The 21823-nt window shown below is 39.4% G+C and overlaps 1 protein-coding gene across 7 annotated transcripts in view; it reads left to right on the plus strand.

Annotated features, from left to right (window-relative positions):
* MTRF1 (mitochondrial translation release factor 1) overlaps positions 1-21823 on the plus strand; it is a 58095-nt gene that overhangs the window by 34655 nt on the left and 1617 nt on the right. For all 7 annotated transcript variants that reach the window (XM_059902719.1, XM_059902720.1, XM_059902717.1 and 4 more), the window contains 3 exons: positions 9534-9651; positions 14856-14992; positions 18341-18439. In XM_059902719.1, coding sequence (XP_059758702.1) covers positions 9534-9651; positions 14856-14992; positions 18341-18439 — 354 coding nt within the window. The remainder of the gene's footprint in view (positions 1-9533; positions 9652-14855; positions 14993-18340; positions 18440-21823) is intronic.

Below are 21823 nucleotides of genomic sequence, written 5' to 3' on the forward strand. Positions count from 1 at the left end.
TTTGTTTATCTTCTCAAAGAACCACCTTTTAGTTTTACTGATCTGTGCTATCGTTTCCTTCATTTCTTTTTCATTTATTTCTGATCTGATTTTTATGATTTCTTCTGCTAACTTTGGGGTTTTTTATTCTTCTTTCTCTATTTGCTTTAGGTGTAAGGTTAGGTTGTTTATTTGAGATGTTTCTTGTTTCTTAAGGTAGGCTTGTATAGCTATAAACTTCCCTCTTAGAACTGCTTTTGCTGCATCCCATAGGTTTTGGGTCATTGCGTTTTCATTGTCATTTGTTTCTAGGTATTTTTTGATTTCCTCTTTGATTTCTTCAGTGATCTCTTGGTTATTAAGTAATGTGTTGTTTAGCCTCCATGTGTTTGTATTTCTTACAGATTTTTTCCTTTAATTGACATCTAGTCTCATAGCGTTGTGGTCGGAAAAGATACTTGATATGATTTCAATTTTCTTAAATTTACCAAGGCTTGATTTGTGACCCAAGATATGATCTATCCTGGAGAGTGTTCCATGAGCACTTGAGAAGAGTGTGTATTCTGTTGTTCTGGATGGAATGTCCTATAAATATCAATTAAGTCCATCTTGTTTAATGTATCATTTAAAGCTTGTGTTTCCTTATTTATTTTCATTTTGGATGATCTGTCCATTGGTGAAAGTGGGGTATTAAAGTCCCCTACTATGATTGTGTTACTGTCGATTTCCCCTTTTATGGCTGTTAGTATTTGCCTTATGTATTGAAGTGCTCCTATGTTGGGTACATAAATATTTACAATTGTTATATCTTCTTCTTGGATCGATCTCTTGATCATTACGTAGTGTCCTTCTTTGTCTCTTGTAATAGTCTTTGTTTTAAAGTCTGTTTTGTCTGATATGAGAATTGCTACTCCAGCTTTCTTTTGATTTTCATTTGCATGGAATATCTTTTTCCATCCCCTCACTTTCAGTCTGTATATGTCCCTAGGTCTGAAGTGGGTCTCTTGTAGACAGCATATATACGGGCCTTGTTTTTGTATCCATTCAGCCAGTCTTTGTCTTTTGGTTGGAGCATTTAATCCATTTACATTTAAGGTAATTATCGATATGTATGTTCCTATTACCATTTTCTTAATTGTTTTGGGTTCATTATTGTAGGTCTTTTCCTTCTCTTGTGTTTCCTACCTAGAGAAGTTCCTTTAGCATTTGTTGTAAAGTGGTTTGGTGGTGCTGAATTCTCTTAGCTTTTGATTGTCTGTGAAGCTTTTGATTTCTCCGTCAAATCTGAATGAGATCCTTGCTGGGTAGAGTAGTCTTGGTTGTAGGTTTTTCTTTTTCATCACTTTAAATATGTCCTGCCACTCCCTTCTGGCTTGCAGAGTTTCTGCTGAAAGATCAGCTGTTAACCTTACGGGGATTCCCTTATGTGTTACTTGTTGTTTTTCCCTTGCTGCTTTTAATATTTGTTCTTTGTATTCAATTTTTGATAGTTTGATTAATATGTGTCTTGGCGTGTTTCTCCTTGGATTTATCCTGTATGGGACTCTCTGTGCTTCCTGGACTTAACTATTTCCTTTCCCATATTAGGGAAGTTTTCAACTATAATCTCTTCAAATATTTTCTCAGTCCCTTTCTTTTTCTCTTCTTCTTCTGGGACCCCTATAATTCGAATGTTGGTGCATTTAATGTTGTCCCAGAGGTCTCTGAGACTGTCCTCAGTTCTTTTCATTCTTTTTTCTTTATTCTGCACTGCAGTAGTTATTTCCACTATTTTATCTTCCAGGTCACTTATCCGTTCTTCTGTCTCAGTTATTCTGCTATTGATCCCTTTTAGAGAATTTTTAATTTCACTTATTGTGTTGTTCATCTCTGTTTATTTGCTGTTTAGTTCTTCTAGGTCCTTGTTAAACGTTTCTTGTATTTTCTCCGTTCTATTTCCAAGATTTTGGATCATCTTTACTATCATTATTCTGAATTCTTTTTCAGGTAGACTGCCTATTTCCTCCTCATTTGTTAGGTATGGTGGGTGTTTGCCTTGCTCCTTCATCTGCTGTGTTTTTCTCTGTCTTCTCATTTTGTTAAACTTACTGTGTTTGGGTTCTCCTTTTCACAGGCTGTAGGTTTGTAGTTCCCATTGTTTTTGGTGTCTGTCCCCAGTGGCTAATGTTGGTTCAGAGGGTTGTGTAGGCTTCCTGATTGAGGGGACTAGTGCCTGTGTTCTGGTGGAGGAGGCTGGATCTTGTCTTTCTGGTGGGCAGGTCCACGTCTGGTGGTGTGTTTTGGGGTGTCTGTGGCCTTATTATGATTTTAGGCAGCCTCTCTGCTAATGGGTGGGGTTGTGTTCCTGTCTTGCTAGTTGTTTGGCATAGGGTGTCCTGCACTGTAACTTGCTGGTCGTTGAGTGGGGCTGGGTCTTGGAGTTGAGATGGAGATCTCTGGGAGATTTTCACTGTTTGATATTACATGGAGCTGGGACGTCTCTTGTGGACCAGTGTCCTGAACTTGGCTCTCCCACCTCAGTGGCACAGCCCTAATGCCTGGCTGGAGCACCAAGACCCTGTCCTCCACAGGGCTCAGAATAAAAGGGAGAAAAGAAAGAAAGAAAGAAAGAAAGAGAGAGAGGGAGGGAGGGAGGGAGGGAGGGTGGGTGGAAGAAAGAAGGTAAAGTAAAATAAAATAAAATAAAGTAAAATAAAATAAAATAAAGTTATTAAAATAAAAAATAATTATTAAGAAAAAAAGTTTTTTTAAGTAGTAAAAAAAAAAAGACAGACAGAACCCTAGGACAGATGGTAAAAGCAAAGCTATACAGACAAAACCACACACAGAAGCATACACATACACACTCACAAGAAGAGCAAAAGGGGAAAAAATATATATATCGTTGCTCCCAAAGTCCGCCTCCTCAGTTTGGGATGATTGGTTGTCTATTCAGGTATTCCACAGATGCAGGGTACATCAAGTTGATTGTGGAGATTTAATCCACTGCTCCTGAGGCTGCTGGGAGAAATTTCCCTTTCTCTTCTTTGTTCGCGCAGCTCCCAGGGTTCAGCTTTGGATTTGGACCCGTCTCTGCGTGTAGGTCGCCTGAGGGCATCTGTTCTTTGCTCAGACAGGACGGGGTTAAAGGATAGGCTGATTCCGGGGCTCTGGCTCACTCATGCCGGGGGTAGGGAGGCGTACGGATGCGGGGCGGGCCTGTGGCGGCAGAGGCCAGTGTGACATTGCACCAGCCTGAGGCGCGCCGTGTGTTCCCCCGGGGAAGTTGTCCCTGGATCACGGGACCCTGGCAGTGGCGGGCTGCACAGGCTCCCGGGAGGGGCGGTGTGGATAGTGACCTGTGCTTGCTCACAGGCTTCTTGGTGGTGGCAGCAGCAGCCTTAGTGTCTCATGCCCGTGTCCGGGGTCCACGCTGATAGCTGCGGCTCGCGCCCGTCTCTGGAGCTCCTTTAAGCGGCGCTCTTAGTCCCCTCTCCTCGCGCACCAGGAAACAAAGAGGCAGGAAAAAGTCTCTTGTCTCTTCGGCAGCTTCTGACTTTTTCCCGGACTCCCTCCCAGCTAGCTGTGGCGCACTAGCCCCCTTCAGGCTGTGTGCACGCCGCCAACCCCAGTCCTCTCCCCGGGATCCGACCGAAGCTGAGCCTCAGCTCCCAGCCCCCGCCCATCCCGGCGGGTGAGCAGACAAGCCTCTCGGGCTGGTGAGTGCTGGTCGGCACCGATCCTCTGTGCGGGAATCTCTCCGCTTTGCCCTCCGCACCACTGTGGCTGCGCTCTCCTCCGTGGCTCAGAATCTTCCCCCCTCCACCACCCGCAGTCTCCGCCGCGAAGGGGCTTCCTAGTGTGTGGAAACCTTTCCTCCTTCACAGCTCCCTCCCACTGATGCAGGTCCCGTCCCTATTCTTTGTCTCTGTTTTTTTCTTTTTTCTTTTGCCCTACCCAGGTACGTGGGGAGTTTCTTGCCTTTTGGGAGGTCTGAGGTCTTCTTCCAGCATTCAGTGGGTGTTCTGTAGGAGCTGTTCCACATGTAGATGTATTTCTGATGTATCTGTGGGGAGGAAGGTGATCTCCGCGTCTTACTCTTCTGCCGTCTTGAAGCTCCTCCTCTCTTTCTCTTTTTATTTTACCTCACTATAAACTCATATATTGAATTTCATATATTGACCTCATTATAGACCTATGGATTTTTTACATTCAGTGAGTTATCATCACTATTGTTTTTCTTTCTTATTAAATTGAGCTATAGTTGATTTACAATATTATATTAGTTTCAGGTGTACAACATAGTGATTCACAATCTTTTTAAGTTTTATAGTTTTTATAAAATATTGGCTATATTCCCTGTGCTGTACAATATATCCTTGTGGCTCATTTATTTTATACATAATAGTCTGTACATCTTACTCCCCTACCTCTATTCTTCCCCTCTCCCCTTCCCTCTCCCCACTGGTAACCACTGGTTTGTTCTGTATATCTATGAGTCTATTTCTTTTTTGCTATATTCACTAGTTTGTTTTATTTTTTAGATTCTACATATAAGTGATATCATACAGTATTTGTCTTTGTCTGACTTATTTCACTAAGCACAGTACCCTCCAAATACATCCATGTTCTTGCAAATGGCAAAATTTCATTATTTTTTATGGCTAATATGCCATTGCATATATATACCACATCTTCTTTATCCATTCATCTGTTGATGGACACTTAGGTTGCTTCCATGCCTTGGCAATTGTAAATAATGCTGCTATGGACACGGTGGTGCATATATCTTTTCAAATTAATGTTTTCGGTTTTTTTCGGATATACACCCAGGAGTGGAATTGCTGGATTGTATGGTAGTTCTGTTTTTAGTTTTTTGAGGAGCCTCCATACTGGTTTCCACAGTGGCTGCACCAATTTACATTCCCACAGTGTACAAGGGTTCCCATTTCTTCACATCCCCACTGATACTTGTTGTTTGTGGTCTTTCTGATGATACCCATTCTGACAGGTGTGAGGTGATATCTCACTGTGGTTTTGATATGCATTTCTCTGATGATTAGTGATGTTGAGCGTCTTGTCCTGTGCTTGTTGGCCATCTGAATGTCTTCTTTGGAAAAATGTCTGTTCATGTCTTCTGCCTATTTTTTGATTGGGTTGTTTGTTTTTTTTTATGTTGAGTTATATGAGCTGTTTATATATTTTAGATATTAACCCCTTATCATCATATCATTAGCAAGTATTTTCTCCCATTCAGTAGGTTGTCTTTTTGTTTATCTGTTTTTTCCTATGCTGTGCAAAAGCATTTAAGTTTGATTAGGTCCCATTTGTTTATTTTTGTTTTTGTTTCCTTTAGGAGACATATCCAAAAAATATTGCTACAATTTATGTCAAAGAGTGTTCTGCCTATATTTTCTTCTAGGAGTTTTATGGTCTTACATTTAGGTCTTAAATTCATTTTGAGTTTATTTTTGTATATGGAATGAGAAAATGTTCTAATTTCACTCCTTTACATGTAGCTGTCCAGTTTTCCCAGGACCACTTATTGAAAAGGGTGTCTTTTCCCCATTGTATATTCTTACCTCCTTTGTTGCACATTAATTGACCATAAGTGTTTGGTTTTACTTCTGGGCTCATTATTCTGTTTCATTGATCTATGTATCTGTTTTTGTGCCAATACCATACTGTTTTGTTTTTGTTTTTTTTTTAAACTTCAGGTTTTTCTTTTTTTTTTAATTAATTAATTTATTTATTTATTTTTAGCTGTGTTGGGTCTTCGTTTCTGTGCGAGGGCTTTCTCTAGTTGTGGCAAGCGCGGGCCACTCTTCATCACGGTGCGTGGGCCTCTCACTATCGCGGCCTCTCTTGTTGCGGAGCACAGGCTCCAGACGCGCAGGCTCAGTAGTTGTGGCTCACGGGCCCAGTTGCTCCGCGGCATGTGGGATCTTCCCAGACCAGGGCTCAAACCCGTGTCCCCTGCATTGGCAGGCAGATTCTCAACCCCTGCGCCACCAGGGAAGCCCCCATACTGTTTTGATTACTGTAGCTTTGTGGTGCAATCTGAAGTTAGGGAGTATGATAGCTCCAGTTCTGTTCTTCTTTCTCAAGATTATTTTGGCTATTTGTGGTTTCTTGAGTTTCCATACAAATTTTAAAATTATTTGTTCTAATTCTGTGAAAAATGCCATTGGTATTTTGATAGGGATTTCATTGAGTCTGTAGGTTGCCTTGGGTATTGTGGTCATTTTAACATATACTTCTTCCAATCTATGAACACAGTATGTTTTTCCATCTGTGTCATCTTCAGGTTCTTTCATCAGTGTCTTGTTGTTTTCTGAGTACAGGTCTTTTACCTCCTTAGGTAGGTTTATTCCTAGGTATTCTATTCTTTTTGATGCTATTGTAAATGGGGTTGTTGTCTTAATTTCTCTTTCTGATAGTTTGTTGTTAGTGTATAGAAATGCAGCATATTTATGTATATTAGTTTTGTATCCTACAACTTTACCAGATTCATTGATGAGCCCTAGAAGTTTTTTGGTGGTGTCTTTAGGATTTTCTATGTATATTACCATGTCATCTGCAAACAGTGACAGTTTTACTTCTTCCTTTCCAATTGGATTCCTTTTATTACTTTTTCTTGTGTGATTGCTGAGGCTGGGTAATCGCTATTGTTTTTAATGTTCAAATTGTCCCATTTGGCCCATAGTAGCCTTTTTAGGGTAGCCCCTTTTGAAATGACCCAATCAGTCTTTGAGTGCTTACTTGCTTTCTGCTATAATAGACATTCCAGGCTACCTTGTACTCTCCTGCCTCAGACTTGGAGTCAGACCTGGTTCTCTTTAGTGGGGAATGTATCCAGAAATCAACATATGGGTACTAGGTCTGCTCATTATTACTAAAGTGTGCTTATTACATCAAGACTCTTCAGTGGATAGAATTAGGAAATACATATGACTTTAAATAAAAGGTTCCTATTAATATTACTTACAATTCAAATTTACAGGGAGTATCTATCCTGCACCTTTTTGCATTTTGTTTTATATCTTTCCACTTGGAGTTAAAATCTTCTTTCTTAATCACTTTTAATATGTTTACTTTTTGCTTTATTGTACTATATATAAAATAGTTTCAAATTTTTTCAGTAAACTACTTAGTAATGTTTAAGATTTCTGTCCTTAAAATGTAACCCACCAAGAAAGCACAGTCAGAGTAATATGTTCAAAGACCATCTGAAATGATGGTTTTCTGTGTGGTTATGTTATTATTATGGTAAATATTTTGATTCATTTGTTTCTGCTTGTATTTAATTTTTAAGATTTAATTTTTCTTTACTCTTTTCTCTTTTATTTTTGGTGTAATCAGCAATTATGTGGTTCAGAAATCAAAACCATAGAGTTGTCTTGCTTCCATCCTTATTCCTTCCACCCCACTCTCACCTATCCCCTTGTTGTCTTCATATTCTTGAAAATTAAACTCATTTAGTGAAGCTTCATTCTCCTAAACAGGGCCTTATTCTCTTAACTGACATTTTAAATTCTTTGTATATTAATAAGTCACTGTTTCTATGTTCAGAATTCCCCAAAAGTTATTAGGTAGTTTCTATAACATTTGGGAGAATATGACATATAACATCGACTTATTTGCTGTATAACTACTTATATACTGTAACCACAAGAAATGGGAAATTACTCTTCATCTCTTTAGTGTTTATTGACATTTTAAGCTAGCCAACACTGGCATATTTTAACAAAGCCTGTATAATCTTTGCACTGTGTAATCTTTTTCTTCACCATATAGTACTCATCTTAGAGGAAACAAAAGAACAACCAACTAAGTTATATATTAGATTCTAACCTCAACCCTGTTATTAGTGTACTTTTCAAAGAGAATGGTCATACTTGCTATCTGTCATTCATGGAAATAAATGATAAATGTGGAACAAAATGTTAGGTCTCCCCTCAAAAACAGCATATTTTGTATATATTTGTATATATATCTGTATATTCATATATAGATATATATTTTTGTGCATTCGTGTGTGTGTGTGTAAATATCAGAAAATTTCCTAAGGCTGTCATAACAAATTACCACAAGCTTAGTAACTTAAAACCACAGAAATGTATTCTCCCACAGTTCTACAGGTCAGAAGTCCAAAATCAAGGTATTGGCAGGGCCATGCTCCCTCCAAAGGTTCTGGGGGAGAATCCTCCCTTGTCTTTTCCAGCTTCTGGTATCTCCATGTGTTCCTTGGCTCGTAGCTGTACAACTCCAATCTCTGACTCCAAATTCACATGGTCTCCTCCTCTCTCTCCTCTAGGTGTCTTTTATAAGGACACTTGTCATTGGATTTAGGGCCTATCCGAATAATCCAGTATGATCTCATCTTAACTCAATTATGTCTGCAAAGACCCTTTTCCCAAATAAGGTTCCGGTGGTTAGAATAGAATATATCTTTTGCGGTGCCTCCATTCAGTCCATTAACAAGCACACACATACACACACAGTGGATTCTCATTCGCAGTAGTTATGTTCTACAAAGTCACAGTGAATACTGAACTATTTTTTCTAGGGAAAATATATATACATATCTCACATAGATTATAATCCTAAATCCTAGAAACAACCTATCCTGGTAGATTCTATTTTCTTTATTTTACAAAAGAGAAAATGATGTTCAGAAGTGTTAAGTGACTCGCCTTGAGGCACGTCATTCACAGGTGCCAGAGTTGAAATTCAAACCCTGTCCAGCTGGCCCCAGAGCCGGAGCTTCTTGTACTGCCCTGCCCTGCCCCTCCTGTCCTCATCCTCTGTCATCTCTGTAGGAGCTGAAACAAGAAAGCAGAGAGTCACCTTGTTGGACCTCAGCTGGGAACGTGCATGTGTAGAGCAATTTGAATTTTTTGCTGCTCTGCATATGTCTGCAAATGACTGTGAAAGTGCTGCAATAATTGACTTGCGGGAACAAATAAATTCTAGTGAGTAGGTATATTTGCAAATACAGAATCAGGGAATAATGAGGATCAACTTTATATGTATGTATATATATTTTTAAAATATATTTTGTATCTAATGTAGCTTTGTGGGATGATAGATGAAACTTCTGAAAGATTACATAACTCAGTGATCTCATAGCATCATAAGTCAGTGTTAAAAATAGCATCCGTTGGGGACTTACCTGGTGGTCCAGTGGTTCAAAATCTGCCTTCCAATGCAGGGGACACAGGTTCAGTCCCTGGTCGGGGAGCTAAGATCCCACATGTTGTGGGGCAACTAAGCCCACACGCCACAACTACTGAGCCTGCGCGCTCTGGAGCCCACGAGCCACAACTAGAGAGCCTGCAAGCCTCAACCAAGACCCGATGCAGCCAGATAAATAAATATTTTTTTAAAAAATAGCATCTGTTGGAATAGGGAGTTTATGGTTCTTTCTTTGGTTTAAGTTATTTCACCTCTTAGTCAAATGGCTGTGACTTAACACAAAATAGTACAGTTTATTTGAAAGATTTGGGATCAATTTAGTATTAAAGTATTTGTTGAGTGTGGAATTTACTCATGCTATATACTTTTTGTTCTAGGTAGATGTGAAAGTGGACCCCAAGGATTTACGAATAGATACATTTCGAGCCAAAGGAGCAGGAGGGCAGCATGTTAATACAACTGATAGTGCTGTCAGACTTGTCCATGTCCCCACAGGTAAGCTAGTCCTTTTGCTTTTGTACTTTTAACTTTTTTTCACATCTTATAAAACTATTTGGCATTTAGAAAGAGTCTTATGTTGCTGTCTGGTTCCTTGCACAAACCCTTTAAAGGTGACACTGGGGTCATGGGTCCGAGGTCCCCAAGGTGTTCATATTCCCTTCTGTTTGGAAAAGGAACCTCCTTGGCTGTGTGTATTTAAGAGTGAGGTTCTAAAAGCTGAGTGCATGGGTGCCACTTATCCACTAATAAGTTTCAACTGAAGGGCAGACAGGTGATTAATCAGCTTTTTTATTAGAGCCCTTCAAATGTCAGCATTTGTAGATCTTTTCTCTTGGGTATTTTTTCTCCTGAGAAGGATCCTCCTCCAGGACACCTGAGAGTAAGGTCAAGGTCTCACCATTCAGTAAGCAAACTTTTACTTAATCCTTTTTTATTCAGTTGTATGCCTCACACTTGCCTTCCTTTGCACCTATTTAGACTCAAGCCTGGAACTTTCCTTATTTAATTCTCTAAAGACTATACCTCCTGCTTCCTGCAGATTGAGGGAGGGGACTTGAAGATCTAGTTGTTATATAGACTTTCTGTATCTAGTCCCCAGACTGTCAACCCTGATTTCTGGGGTGCCTCATTAGTGCCTCCATGCCAGAGCCTGTCTGGCCCTCAGCGGGCAGATGGGCTTGGTTCTGGTCAGCATCTCACTCTACAGGGGGTTCGACCTCACCTTCCTCCTCTCTGCTGAGTCATTTGCCATTCTTCCAGCCTCTTTTTCTTTTTTTCTTTAATTAGTTAATTAAATAAATAATTTTAAACTGAAGTATAGTTGATTAACAATGTTTTAGGTGTACAGCAATCCATCCACTTTGTCTTTATATATTGTGTTTGGAGACTACACTCATCATCATCTCATTTTATTTCAGATGGAGTTTGTGTTCCTGTTCTTGTTGTTTCAGTGCAATTTATAAAAAAATGTTATTGAAGTATAGTTGATGTACAATGTTGTGTCAATTTCTGCTGTGCAACAAAGTGACTCATTTATAGATATATGCGTTCTCTTTTCGTATTCTTTTCCATTATGGCTTATCACAGGATATTGAATATCGTTCCCTGTACTATATAGTAGGACCTTGTTGTTTACCCATCCTGTACATACTAGTTTGCATCTGCTAATCCCACACTCGCCATCCTTCCCTCCCCCCACGCCGCCACCCACTTGGCAACCACAGGTCTGTTCTCTATGTCTGTCAGTCTGTTTCTATTTTGTAGATATGTTCATTTGTGTCTTTTTTTTTTTTTGTAAATCACCTGGGCTTTCTTTTTTTATATATAAATCTATTTATTTTATTTATTTATTTTTGGCTGCGTTGGGTCTTTGTTGCCATGTGCAGGCTTTCTGTAGTTGCGGCGAGCAGGGGCTACTCTTCGTTGCCGTGCGTGGGCTTCTCATTGCGGTGGCTTCTGTTGTTGCAGGCACGGGCTCTAGGTGTGCGGGCTTCAGTAGTTGTGGCACGCAGGCTCTAGAGCGCAGGCTCAGTAGTTGTAGCTCATGGGCTTAGTTGCTCCATGGCATGTGGGATCTTCCTGGACCAGGGCTCGAACCCATGTCCCCTGCATTGGCAGGCAGATTCTTATCCACTGGGCCACCAGGGAAGCCCTGTGTCGTATTTTAGATTCCCCATATAAGTGATATCATATGGTATTTGTGTTTCTCTTTCTGACTTCGCTTAGTATGATAATTTCTAGGTCCATCCATGTTGCTGCAAATGGCATTATTCATTCTTTTTTATGGCTGAGTAATATTCCATTGTATACATGCACCACATCTTCTTTATCCATTCATCTGTCGATGGACATTTAGGTTGCTTCCATGTCTTGGCTATTGTAAATAGTGCTAATAACATAGGGTTGCATGCATCTTTTCGAATTATAGTTTTGTTTGGGTATATGCCCAGGAATGGGATTGCTGGGTCATATGACAACTCTATTTTTAGTTTTCTAAGGAATGTCCATACTGTTTTCCATAATGGCTACACCAACTTACATTCCCACCAACAGTGTAGGAGGGTTCACTTTTTTCCACACACTCTCCAACATTTATTATTTGTAGACACTTTTTAATGATGGCCATTCTGATCAGTGTGAGATAGTTTTTGTAGTTTTGATTTTCATTTCTCTAATAGTTAGCAATGATGGGCATCTTTTCATTTGCCTATTGGCCATCTGTATGTCTTCTTTAGAGAAATGGCTGTTTAGATCTTCTGCCCATTTTTCGACTGGGTTGTTTGTTTTTTTGTTATTGAGTTGCATGAACTGTTTGTATATTTTGGAAATTAAGCCCTTGTCTGTCACATCATTTACAAATATTTTCTCCCATTCTGAGGGTTGTCTTTTTGTCTTGTTTATGGTTTTCTTTGCTGTATAGACGCCTGTAAGTTTGATTAGGTCCCATTTGTTTATTTTTGCTTTTATTTCTGTTGCCTTGGGAGACTGACCTAAGAAAACATTGGTAGGATTTATGTCAGAGTGTTTTGCCTATGATCTCTTCTAGGAGTTTTATGCTGTCATGTCTTACATTTAAGTCTTTAAGCCATTTTGAGTTTATTTTTGTGTACAGTGAGAGGGTGTGTTCTAAAGTTTTGGGGTTTTTTAATAGATTTATTTATTTATTTATTTATTTTTGGGTGTGTTGGGTCTTCGTTGCTGTGCACAGGCTTTCTTTAGTTGTGGCGAGCTGGGGCTACTCTTTGTTGTGGTGCGTGGGCTTCTCATTGCGGTGGCTTTTCTTGTTGCAGAGCATGGGCTCTAGGCATGCGGGCTTCAGTAGTTGTGTCTCACAGGCTCTAGAGAGCAGGCTCAGTAGTTGTGGCGCACAGGCTTAGTTGCTCCACGGCATGTGGGATCTTCCCGGACCAGGGCTTGAACCCATGTCCCCTGCATTGGCAGGCGGATTCTCAACCACTGCGCCACCAGTGAAGCCCCTAAAGTTCTTTATTGACTTTCATTCCATAAGAAACTGTAAAAACCTAGAATTATATACGTGAGCAAAATAACAGAAAACATCTAAAACAATCCCCAACAACCATTGTTGGTATATATCTTTGGTGTATATCCTTTCAAATTCTTTTCTATGCATATATAAATATATCCTTTCTCACCAAAAGTGAAGTTATAATGTTTGTAGCTTACCATAATTTACTTAAGAAATCCACAAGTTGTTGAATACTTAGTGTGTTTTACCTAAACCCTGTATTCTGTATTATAAACAGTAATAATTAGCTTAAGATGAATTAAAAATTAAAAACAAAGTAAAAGGTGACCAAATTTCTGAAAAAAATGAACTAAAATACTTTAAAACATTAGAGGATTATAAAACCACCCTGGGGACATCCCTGGTGGTCCAGTGGTTAAGAATCCGCCTTGCAATGCAGGGGACTCGTGTTTGATCCCTGGTTGGGGAACTAAGATCCCACAGGCTGTGGGGCAACTAAGCCCACGCACCAAAACTAGAGAGCCCACGTGCTGCAGCTAGAGAGCCCACGTGCCACAACTAAGACCCGATGCAGCCAAAAATAAAAATAAAAAAATAAATAAAATAAGTGAATTTAAAAAGTAAAATAACATAAAGGCTCCTTGAGAGCATAGATGGTGTCTTATTCAAAAAGAAAAAAAAAAAAAAACACTACACCCTGGTCAGCCATAAATTACTAACTTTGCAAAAGTGACTGATGCTTGTATTGCCAGACTACCTTGGGCCAATTTTTTACCCACTTAGATGTGGTTCTTGGACCTAAAGAGGACTTAAGTCTTACCCGCAAACCTTTTTTTCAAAGCCCTTTTATAATTTTTTTTTAACAACTCCAGCACCTTGTTTCAACATACACTACCCCTCCCCCCAGTCCTCTATTCCTGAGGGAGTATTTAACGATTAAATACTCCTCTACAGAAAATGTATTAAAATAGATAATGAAGTGATTCCCTCAGGAATTACTGAGCTGGTGAGTAAGAAAGGGTCTGACTTGAGCCACTGGATGAGAACAGTACAGGTATATAGACAAAGTCAGTATGGGTCAGCTAATAAGAGGAATTTGAAACAAATCTCATGACTGTCTGGTTATCTTGAAATGGAAACTTTCATATTCCTCTGGGTGCTGAAAAAAGGATTTCTGATTTAAGAGAGCTCCAGACAAGTGCTTGGAAGACGTGAGCAAGTTGGTGCCCCAGCCCAAATGCATGGCTGCAAAAAAGCAGTCAAGAAATAACATTAAACCAATAAGGGGGAAGCCTGCTTAAAGTTATTAGCAGGTGTGATTGTAGCTTATTTAGACAGGGTGAAAACATAGTTTGAAGAGTAGAATTTTATAGAAGTTTTAAAAATCTCCAGCAAAATAGTTACTGCCTTATCAGTGCAAATGGCCTAAGCTAAGAGGGTTTTTTTGGTTTTTGTGATGCAGAAAGGAAAGTACCTTTCACCTCTAGTGTACCTGGGAGCAGGATTGGATATAGACCTTCAGAGTGGTAGCTGCAACGTTAAGAACACAGCCTGAAGTCTCAAGAGTCACCATTTCGGGGCTAGATTTGGGCTGGTAACTGAACTACACAGTGAGCCAAACCCACCCAAATCCAGAAGTCGACTAACCAAAACATGTGCAGTTAGATATGTTGATTAGCTGGGTTTAGAACCAACACAACTGAGAAACTTTCACTATAAACCCTTCCTTTTAAAGAGTTTGGGTAGTTTCTTTTTATTGGTTTCTATATATAAAGTCTTTTTTTCTTTTTCCTGTTTTCTGTTATTTTTTTACTTGAAGTATAGTTGGTTTTTACAATATTATATTAGTTTCAGATGTACAACATAGTGATTCAATACTTTTACAGATTATATTCCATTTAAAGTTATTACAAAATAATGACTGTATTTCCCTGTACTGTACAATATACCCTTCTCATCTGAAATACCTCATTTAGACATCAGAATCTAAAGAGCTATCTAAGCAATTACCATCATAACCCAGGAATACTTTCTGGAGTGTGCTAGATCTAAAATGTTTTTCATCCTTTTCCTGATTAACCTTTCCCCCTTTAAAATGTTCCTCAGTTCTATCTTTTTTATCTGTTTTATTGTGATATAATCGACACCTCATCTCTATTCTAATTTGATTTGTGGAGGCTCCAGTTTATCTCTGATCCCTGTTATTTTTCAGGACTTGTAGTAGAATGCCAACAAGAACGATCACAGATAAAAAATAAAGAAATAGCTTTGCGTGTGTTGAGAGCTAGACTCTACCAGCAGATTATTGAGAAAGACAAGTGTCAACAACGAAGTGTGAGAAAACTGCAGGTAAGATTTATTGAGTGAAATAACTTAATGCCTCTGTACAGAAAGCCGTCATTTTATGCAGAAAATGGAGTAAATATTCTTAATAGAATGGAAATATCTTGGAGCATAGGAAAACATGCTCATTTGTAAATAGCAATAATTTAAGACTGACTGGTTATGGCTAAAGTTGGACATGCCAGTTTGGAAATAAGTAGAGGAGATATGTGTAAACTAAAAATTGTTTCCCAGTTGTTTCCCTCCAGTTGTAGATCATAATTGTCTTTAAAGGAAATTAGTGTAAAAGACAATTCTCTGGAAATTAAGAGATTTTTCAGATTTTTAATTTAAAAACCTATGCTTTTATTATTGTATAACTTTATTTTTTTTCCTACATTTAAAAAAAATATTTATTTATTTGGTTGCACCAGGTCTTAATTGCGGCACATGGGCTCCTTAGTTGTGGCAGGCGGGCTCCTTAGTTGCGGCATGCACGTGGGATCTAGTTCCCTGACCAGGGATCAAACCCAGGCCTCCTGCATTGGGAGCGTGGAGTCTTATCCACTGCGCCACCAGGGAAGTCCCTATTATTGTATAACTTTATGTGGGATCAAAAATATATGGCACTGCAAAAAACTGGTAATACTGACTGCTTCTGGTGCAGTCTGAGAACCAGGAGTAGAAGAGAGATTAATTTTTTGCTATATACCCTTTTGTACTTTTTGAATTTTGTACTATATACATTTATATTATTATTTATACAAATATATTAATAGATAAATTTTAAGCAAAATGAATAAATGTCATTGTTTTAAGTAAACAAAGGGTTGTATGATTTTAAACTCTAAAAAGGTAAACTTTGTCTTTGAGAGAAATTGGAAGAGACAGTGGAACCCAGAAATAACTGCTTTTGTGTTATTTGCAGGTAGTTATACTACAGTAAATTTGGAAGATTTTTGCGGCCTGTTAGGAAAATTAATTGTATAAAACTAAACATTAATTATTCTTTTCACCTAGATGTCCTAGTCTTTCACACTTTTTCCCTTCTCATTTCCCTTACCCACATTCTAACTTGCAAGTAGTAAAAGTGACAGGATAATTTATTAATCCTCTATCTGTGGTAATCCCAGTCTGTGGCCCAGCATCAGTATACACATTTGCAGATAGGAATGCTCATTTACAAAGCGTTACTTCTTGGCAGCTAAGTGATAACATAAACACTGTCAGCTCTGCCACATTTGATTTAATAAAAGACATTGGGTTTTACTTGCCATTTGACATTTGGGCATCACATGTTTCACACAGTAATTTTCAAAGTAAGTATTCGAGATCGGCCTTACGCAGATTGTGGGCATATGTGTCGTCTTCAGTGGTCTGGTTTGAAAGGCCAGAAATGACCTCCGTGTCTCCCAGTTAACTTGTCCATCTGTGTGAAATTTTTTAGTAGATATTTCTGACGCTTAGCAGTTTTTCTTCAGCTAATATATACAGTAGCTTTTATATGGAAGTCATTATGCCAAGTTCTCAACCCTGGTTCCACTTACCACCTAGAGAGCTTTGTAGATGTCTAGGCCCCATCCCCAGAGATTCTGATATAATTGATCTGGGTGGGATCCTAGGCATAACTGTGGTGCCTTGGGATAGCAGTTTCCAAACCTGGCTGGTTGCAGAATGGATGGCCTGGGGACTGTTTTAAAACTACATAATCCACGATTCAGTATATCTTAGGTTAGGTTTTCATTTCAAATGAATCTTTCATTTAAAAACATTCCTCTGGTGATCAGCCATACTTAGGACTTTAGTTTCATATTGTTTGCTTTAGAAAGTAAGTTATAGCAATCTTTTTCTTTTATCTTAAAAAGGGAAAGTGAGATACCTGTAACTTACATAATATTGTAGCAACTATGCTGCAATAAAAATAAATAATAAAATAAATTTTAAAATAAAAAGTGAAATAGATAACTAATAAGAACCTGCTATATAAAAATAAATAAATAAATAAAATGAAATTCAAAAATTCAAAAAAAAGGTGAAAAATGAAAATAAAAAATAAAATAAAAAGTGAAAGTGAGTGAGAGAGGGTGTTGTGTGCATTGTATGTGGGGGGAGGGAGGGCAGATGAGCAGACTAGGAATACAAATAACCACAGCAAAAGGCAAAATGGTGTGCGGTGAAGAAGATTCCAAGTGCATGGGGTTTCGAAGGAGGAAGATAACATATTTCACATTGGGACCGGGAAAGACAGAGATGGTAGGAGAGTGTTAAGGAAGGGCACCCCTTGAGATGCGGTTTTAGCATAGTTAACAGACTTGCACATAATTGTGTTATGGTATAATAAGTGGCATTATAGAGGTTCATATAATTTTCAGAAATGATGCTGGGAAAGTTGGCCACATTATGAAGTACCTTGAATACTGAGTTGAGTTGTGTCTGCTTAGTAGACAAGAAGGAGCCAAAGAAGGAAGTTTATCAGAAAGCTAGGCTTTAGGAAAACTAAGCAGGGCAACACAGTGTAAGCAGAGAAATGGAAGATTCATCAGGAGAGTTTTACAGGCGTGTAATGAAAGTAACGAGCCCTTGAATGATAGATAGTAGAAATGGAAAGGGCAGGATAGAATAAAAGACCCTTGAAACCACTGGAATTGGGCAGTTAGAGAATGGGCTGAGCTGAAGTTCCTTTCACGGTCTATATCAAAGCCTGGCAGATAGTAAGCGCCCGTGAAATGTTTGTTAAAGTGTAGGGTGTCAGGTTTCCTACTTAGATCAAAGGGAACATTGTAGGGTCATTTATAGAAACCAGCAGGAAGAACTGACTGAGATAGAAAGATAGTTTGGTTTTAAATATGTGGAGTTTGAGGTACCAAAGAGACATTAATTCTTTTTTTTTTCTTTAATTTTTATTTATTTATTTATGGCTGCGTTGGGTCTTCGTTCTGTGCAAGGGCTTTCTCTAGTTGTGGCAAGCGGGGGCCACTCTTCATCGCAGTGCGCGGGCCTCTCACTATCGCGGCCTCTCTTGTTGTGGAGCACAGGCTCCAGACGCGCAGGCTCAGTAATTGTGGCTCACGGGCCTAGTTGCTCCGCGGCATGTGGGATCTTCCCAGACCAGGGCTCGAACCCGTGTCCCCTGCATTGGCAGGCAGATTCTCAACCACTGCGCCACCAGGGAAGCCTGACATTAATTCTTATAACTAAGCTTTACAGACCTGTAGTCCTAATAAGTTCCGCCCATTCTTATTCCTTGTCACTTTGTATATATGAATTTAGAAAAGATTTAAACTGTTAAAATAGAAGTCATTTACAAGCACTTTTCCCGTTGTAATAAAAGTAATTATAAAGTTAAAATATGAATTGCTTTTTGTTATGGCACAGGTGGGAACAAGAGCCCAGTCAGAGAGAATTCGGACATATAATTTCACCCAGGATAGAGTCACTGACCACAGGATAGCATATGAAGTTCGTAATATTAAGGTAAGATCAATGAGTATGCTTTATGTGCCTTTGATTTTCAAAGAAAGTATAGTCAAATTCTAGAGAGTAATCTCTGAAATATTACCACGTAATTTAAAAACATTGAGATAGTTTATATGAGTACCCCAAATTTGCAGACATTTTTATTAGTTTGCTAGTGAGAAATATGGTCTTTATGCCAGTATGAAACAGCTATCTTTGAAATTCCAAATTCTTTGTTATGTAATCACAATGTATTAATGTATTTTCAGTATATGTCTGTCTATCAGTTTTCTATTACTGATTACCAAATTACTGCAAATTTAGTGGCTTACAGTAATGCCTATTTATTATCTCACAGTTACTGTAGGTCAGAAAGCCAGGCACGACAGAGCTGGGTTCTCTGCTCTGGGTCTCACAAAGCTGAAAGGTGCTGGCCAGGCTGCATGCCTTCCTAGAGCTTGGAGTCCTCTTCCAGGTTCAGGGGGTTGTCGGCAGAATTCCATTTCCTTGAGTTGTAGGAGTGAAGCCTCCATTTTCTTGCTGGTCATCAGCTGGGTGCTGCTCTCAGCTCCCAAAGACTGACCACAGTTGCTTGCTGTCTAGTCCCCTCCGTGTGCCCTCTCCCATTGAATCTCTTGCAGGCATGGCCTTCTTAAGGGCTCACCTGTTTAGGTCAGGCCCACCTGGATACCCTTCCTTTGGATTAACTCAGAGTCAACTCATTAGCCATCTAATCACTGGAGTGATAGTCCATCATATTCACAGCTCTGCCTGCACTTAAGGGAGGGAATTTTGCAAGGTGTGTACACCAGGGGGCATCTTAGAATTCTGCCTACCACAATGTGTATCATTATATTCAGGTGTTACAATGATTCTGTTGGGGGGAAAAGACCCTGTCAGTTTGGTTTGAACATTCACCTAACTGAATCCCATGTCCTCGGGATCACTGACAGTAATACATTAATGGTGAAGCACAGAAAAATATTTTTTCCTTCCATTGAAGGGGAAAGTGAACTGGTTCCCATAAAGGACATTGTGGACAAGGCAGAAGGGAGAAGGTTTTGATCCTTGTCCTTGGTGCTGTGTGATACCTCGGGCTTCTTTCACTTGATTCTGTCTCATTCTGCACACAAAATTAAAGTCCTAGTTTTACAGAGGAAATGTCTGTGTTTTTAACATATTTAGAAATTACTGTGTATCTTTTGCCACTTCCTCTGTCTTTGCAGCAATTTAAAGCTGTCTTGCATAAGAACATCATAGCCTTGTTGAAAAAGAAAATATTTACTAGCTTCCCTTTCCTCAGGAAACACACAGTAATAACCAAACATGTTTGGCCATACTGTTCTAATTACACCATAGTCTTTCAGTTGTTTTTCTCGTGGTGGCGATGGTTTTTCATGAGACAGCCACATTCTCATGACCAGTAATACTTTTCAGAGTAGCACATAGGTGCTCAGCATAGTATTCAGTCATGAAACAGAGGCAGATTAACTGGCTTTTATAGTTATAAAATATCTGACTTTGGCCTAAATACTAACATGTTATTATTAACTAAACTAGCATGCCAGACTCAGAAAGAGTAAGGACAAACATACTGGTATGCTCTACGAATCACTAAGCAACTTGTTGGAAAGAAAGAAAATGCTCCATATTAGTGAAGGGGAAAAGTTTGAAAATGGTATAAAAAAATGTCGCAGTGAAACATTAAAATCTGTATGCAGGACAGGAAAGAGACTAGTCAGACTGAATAATTTAGGAACTGAAGAGTTGCCGATGAGGCAGGAAAAGTGATGAAGGCCTTAACTCCAGGGTAGCCGCCACAGGACAGAATGGAAGGAGTGGAGAGAAAAGAAAGTGGGTGCCTGTGGGACTCTGCTCAGCTCTCCTCCCTTATTCTAGAACCTGGCCTTCTCTCTACTCTGTCAGTTTGGTTTGAAGTTTCACCTAACTAAATCCCATGTCGTCGGGATCACTGACAGTGATACGTTAATGACGTATTACATATTAATAACGTAATACCTGGCCTTCTCCCTACTCCGTCCACATAGTTCCTGATGGAGCTGCTATGTTCCTACATGATCATGATTTTGACCCAAGACAATAATTGATTTGTTGGAGGGGGGGAATCCAAACAAGCCCCAGTCAATGAGTTTCTTCCCAGGATTTTTAAACTAGAGACAAAGATGCTCATTCTCTTGGTGGCTGAAGCTGAAATATGTAAAGCTTACAAGAGGTTAGAAGCCACATTTCCAGCCATGGGGAGAAAGCAGTCTTCAGTGAGAGAAGAATGAAGCTGATATATTGAAAGGAGCAAAAATGGGAGAACTGGATGCAAAGAATCCTGATGATATGAATCCCCACATTCATTTATTCCTGAGGCCCCGCTTCATTCCCAGGGTGGTGGCAGCCGCCTCGTACATTCCTGCCCTTGGGTTCTCTGAGGTCACTCAGGATGCTTATTATGAATTCTCTTGTAGCTAATTTTATTTGTATTTGTATTTATCTAGATAATAAGCACGGACTACCATGTAATATATTATTTTGTATTTTTATTCTGTTTCCCAAAGTTCTTGTGCAGATTCCTTAGCATCAGCCTATCTCCTGCCCTGTTATTCCAGTTACACTGGAAATTTGCCCTTGTCCTGGGCTTTCAATGTATTTTGTTTCCGTACCTTTCTTCATATTTATTCTTTTGACTGAAATGCTCTGTTTGTCTCTATTTGGAGAAATACTGTTCTCTTTTTAAGACCTAATTCAAATTTTTCTTCCTTTATTTTTTAATTTCTTGCACTGTATTATGCTTATGTATTACCTAGGTCTCCCACTAGATTGTGAGCTTCTGAAAGCTGGGAACTACAGCTCCTTCATCTTTTTTTTTTTTAATTTTTTGCTGCATTGGGTCTTCGTTGCTGCGTGTGGGCTTTCTCTAGTTGCCGCGAGCGGGGGCTACTCTTCGTTGCGGCGCACGGGCTTCTCATTGCGGTGGCTTCTCTTGTTGCAGAGCACAGGCCCTAGACACACGGGCTTCAGTAGTTGTAGCATGCAGGCTCAGTAGTTGTGGCTCGCGGGCCCTAGAGCGCCGGCTCAGTAGTTGTGGTGCATGGGCTTAGTTGCTCCGCAGCGTGTGGGATCTTCCTGGACCAGGGATCGAACCCATGTCCCCTTGCATTGGCAGGTGGATTCTTAACCACTGCACTACCAGGGAAGCCCCAGCTCCTTCATCTTTGATCTTTGTATTGCTAGCACTCTGGTTAATCCAATTGAACTCTAAATGTGATGTGATTATCAATAAGAGTAATAATCCTTTTAACATAATTTCCAGATGATGAAATCACATTGGCAATAGTCATAATAATTTGAGCTTACAGGCACACTAATTTTATAAGCAATTTTCATATTATG

Source organism: Balaenoptera ricei, chromosome 18, assembly GCF_028023285.1.
Source record: "Balaenoptera ricei isolate mBalRic1 chromosome 18, mBalRic1.hap2, whole genome shotgun sequence".
Taxonomy (NCBI): Eukaryota; Metazoa; Chordata; class Mammalia; order Artiodactyla; family Balaenopteridae; genus Balaenoptera; species Balaenoptera ricei.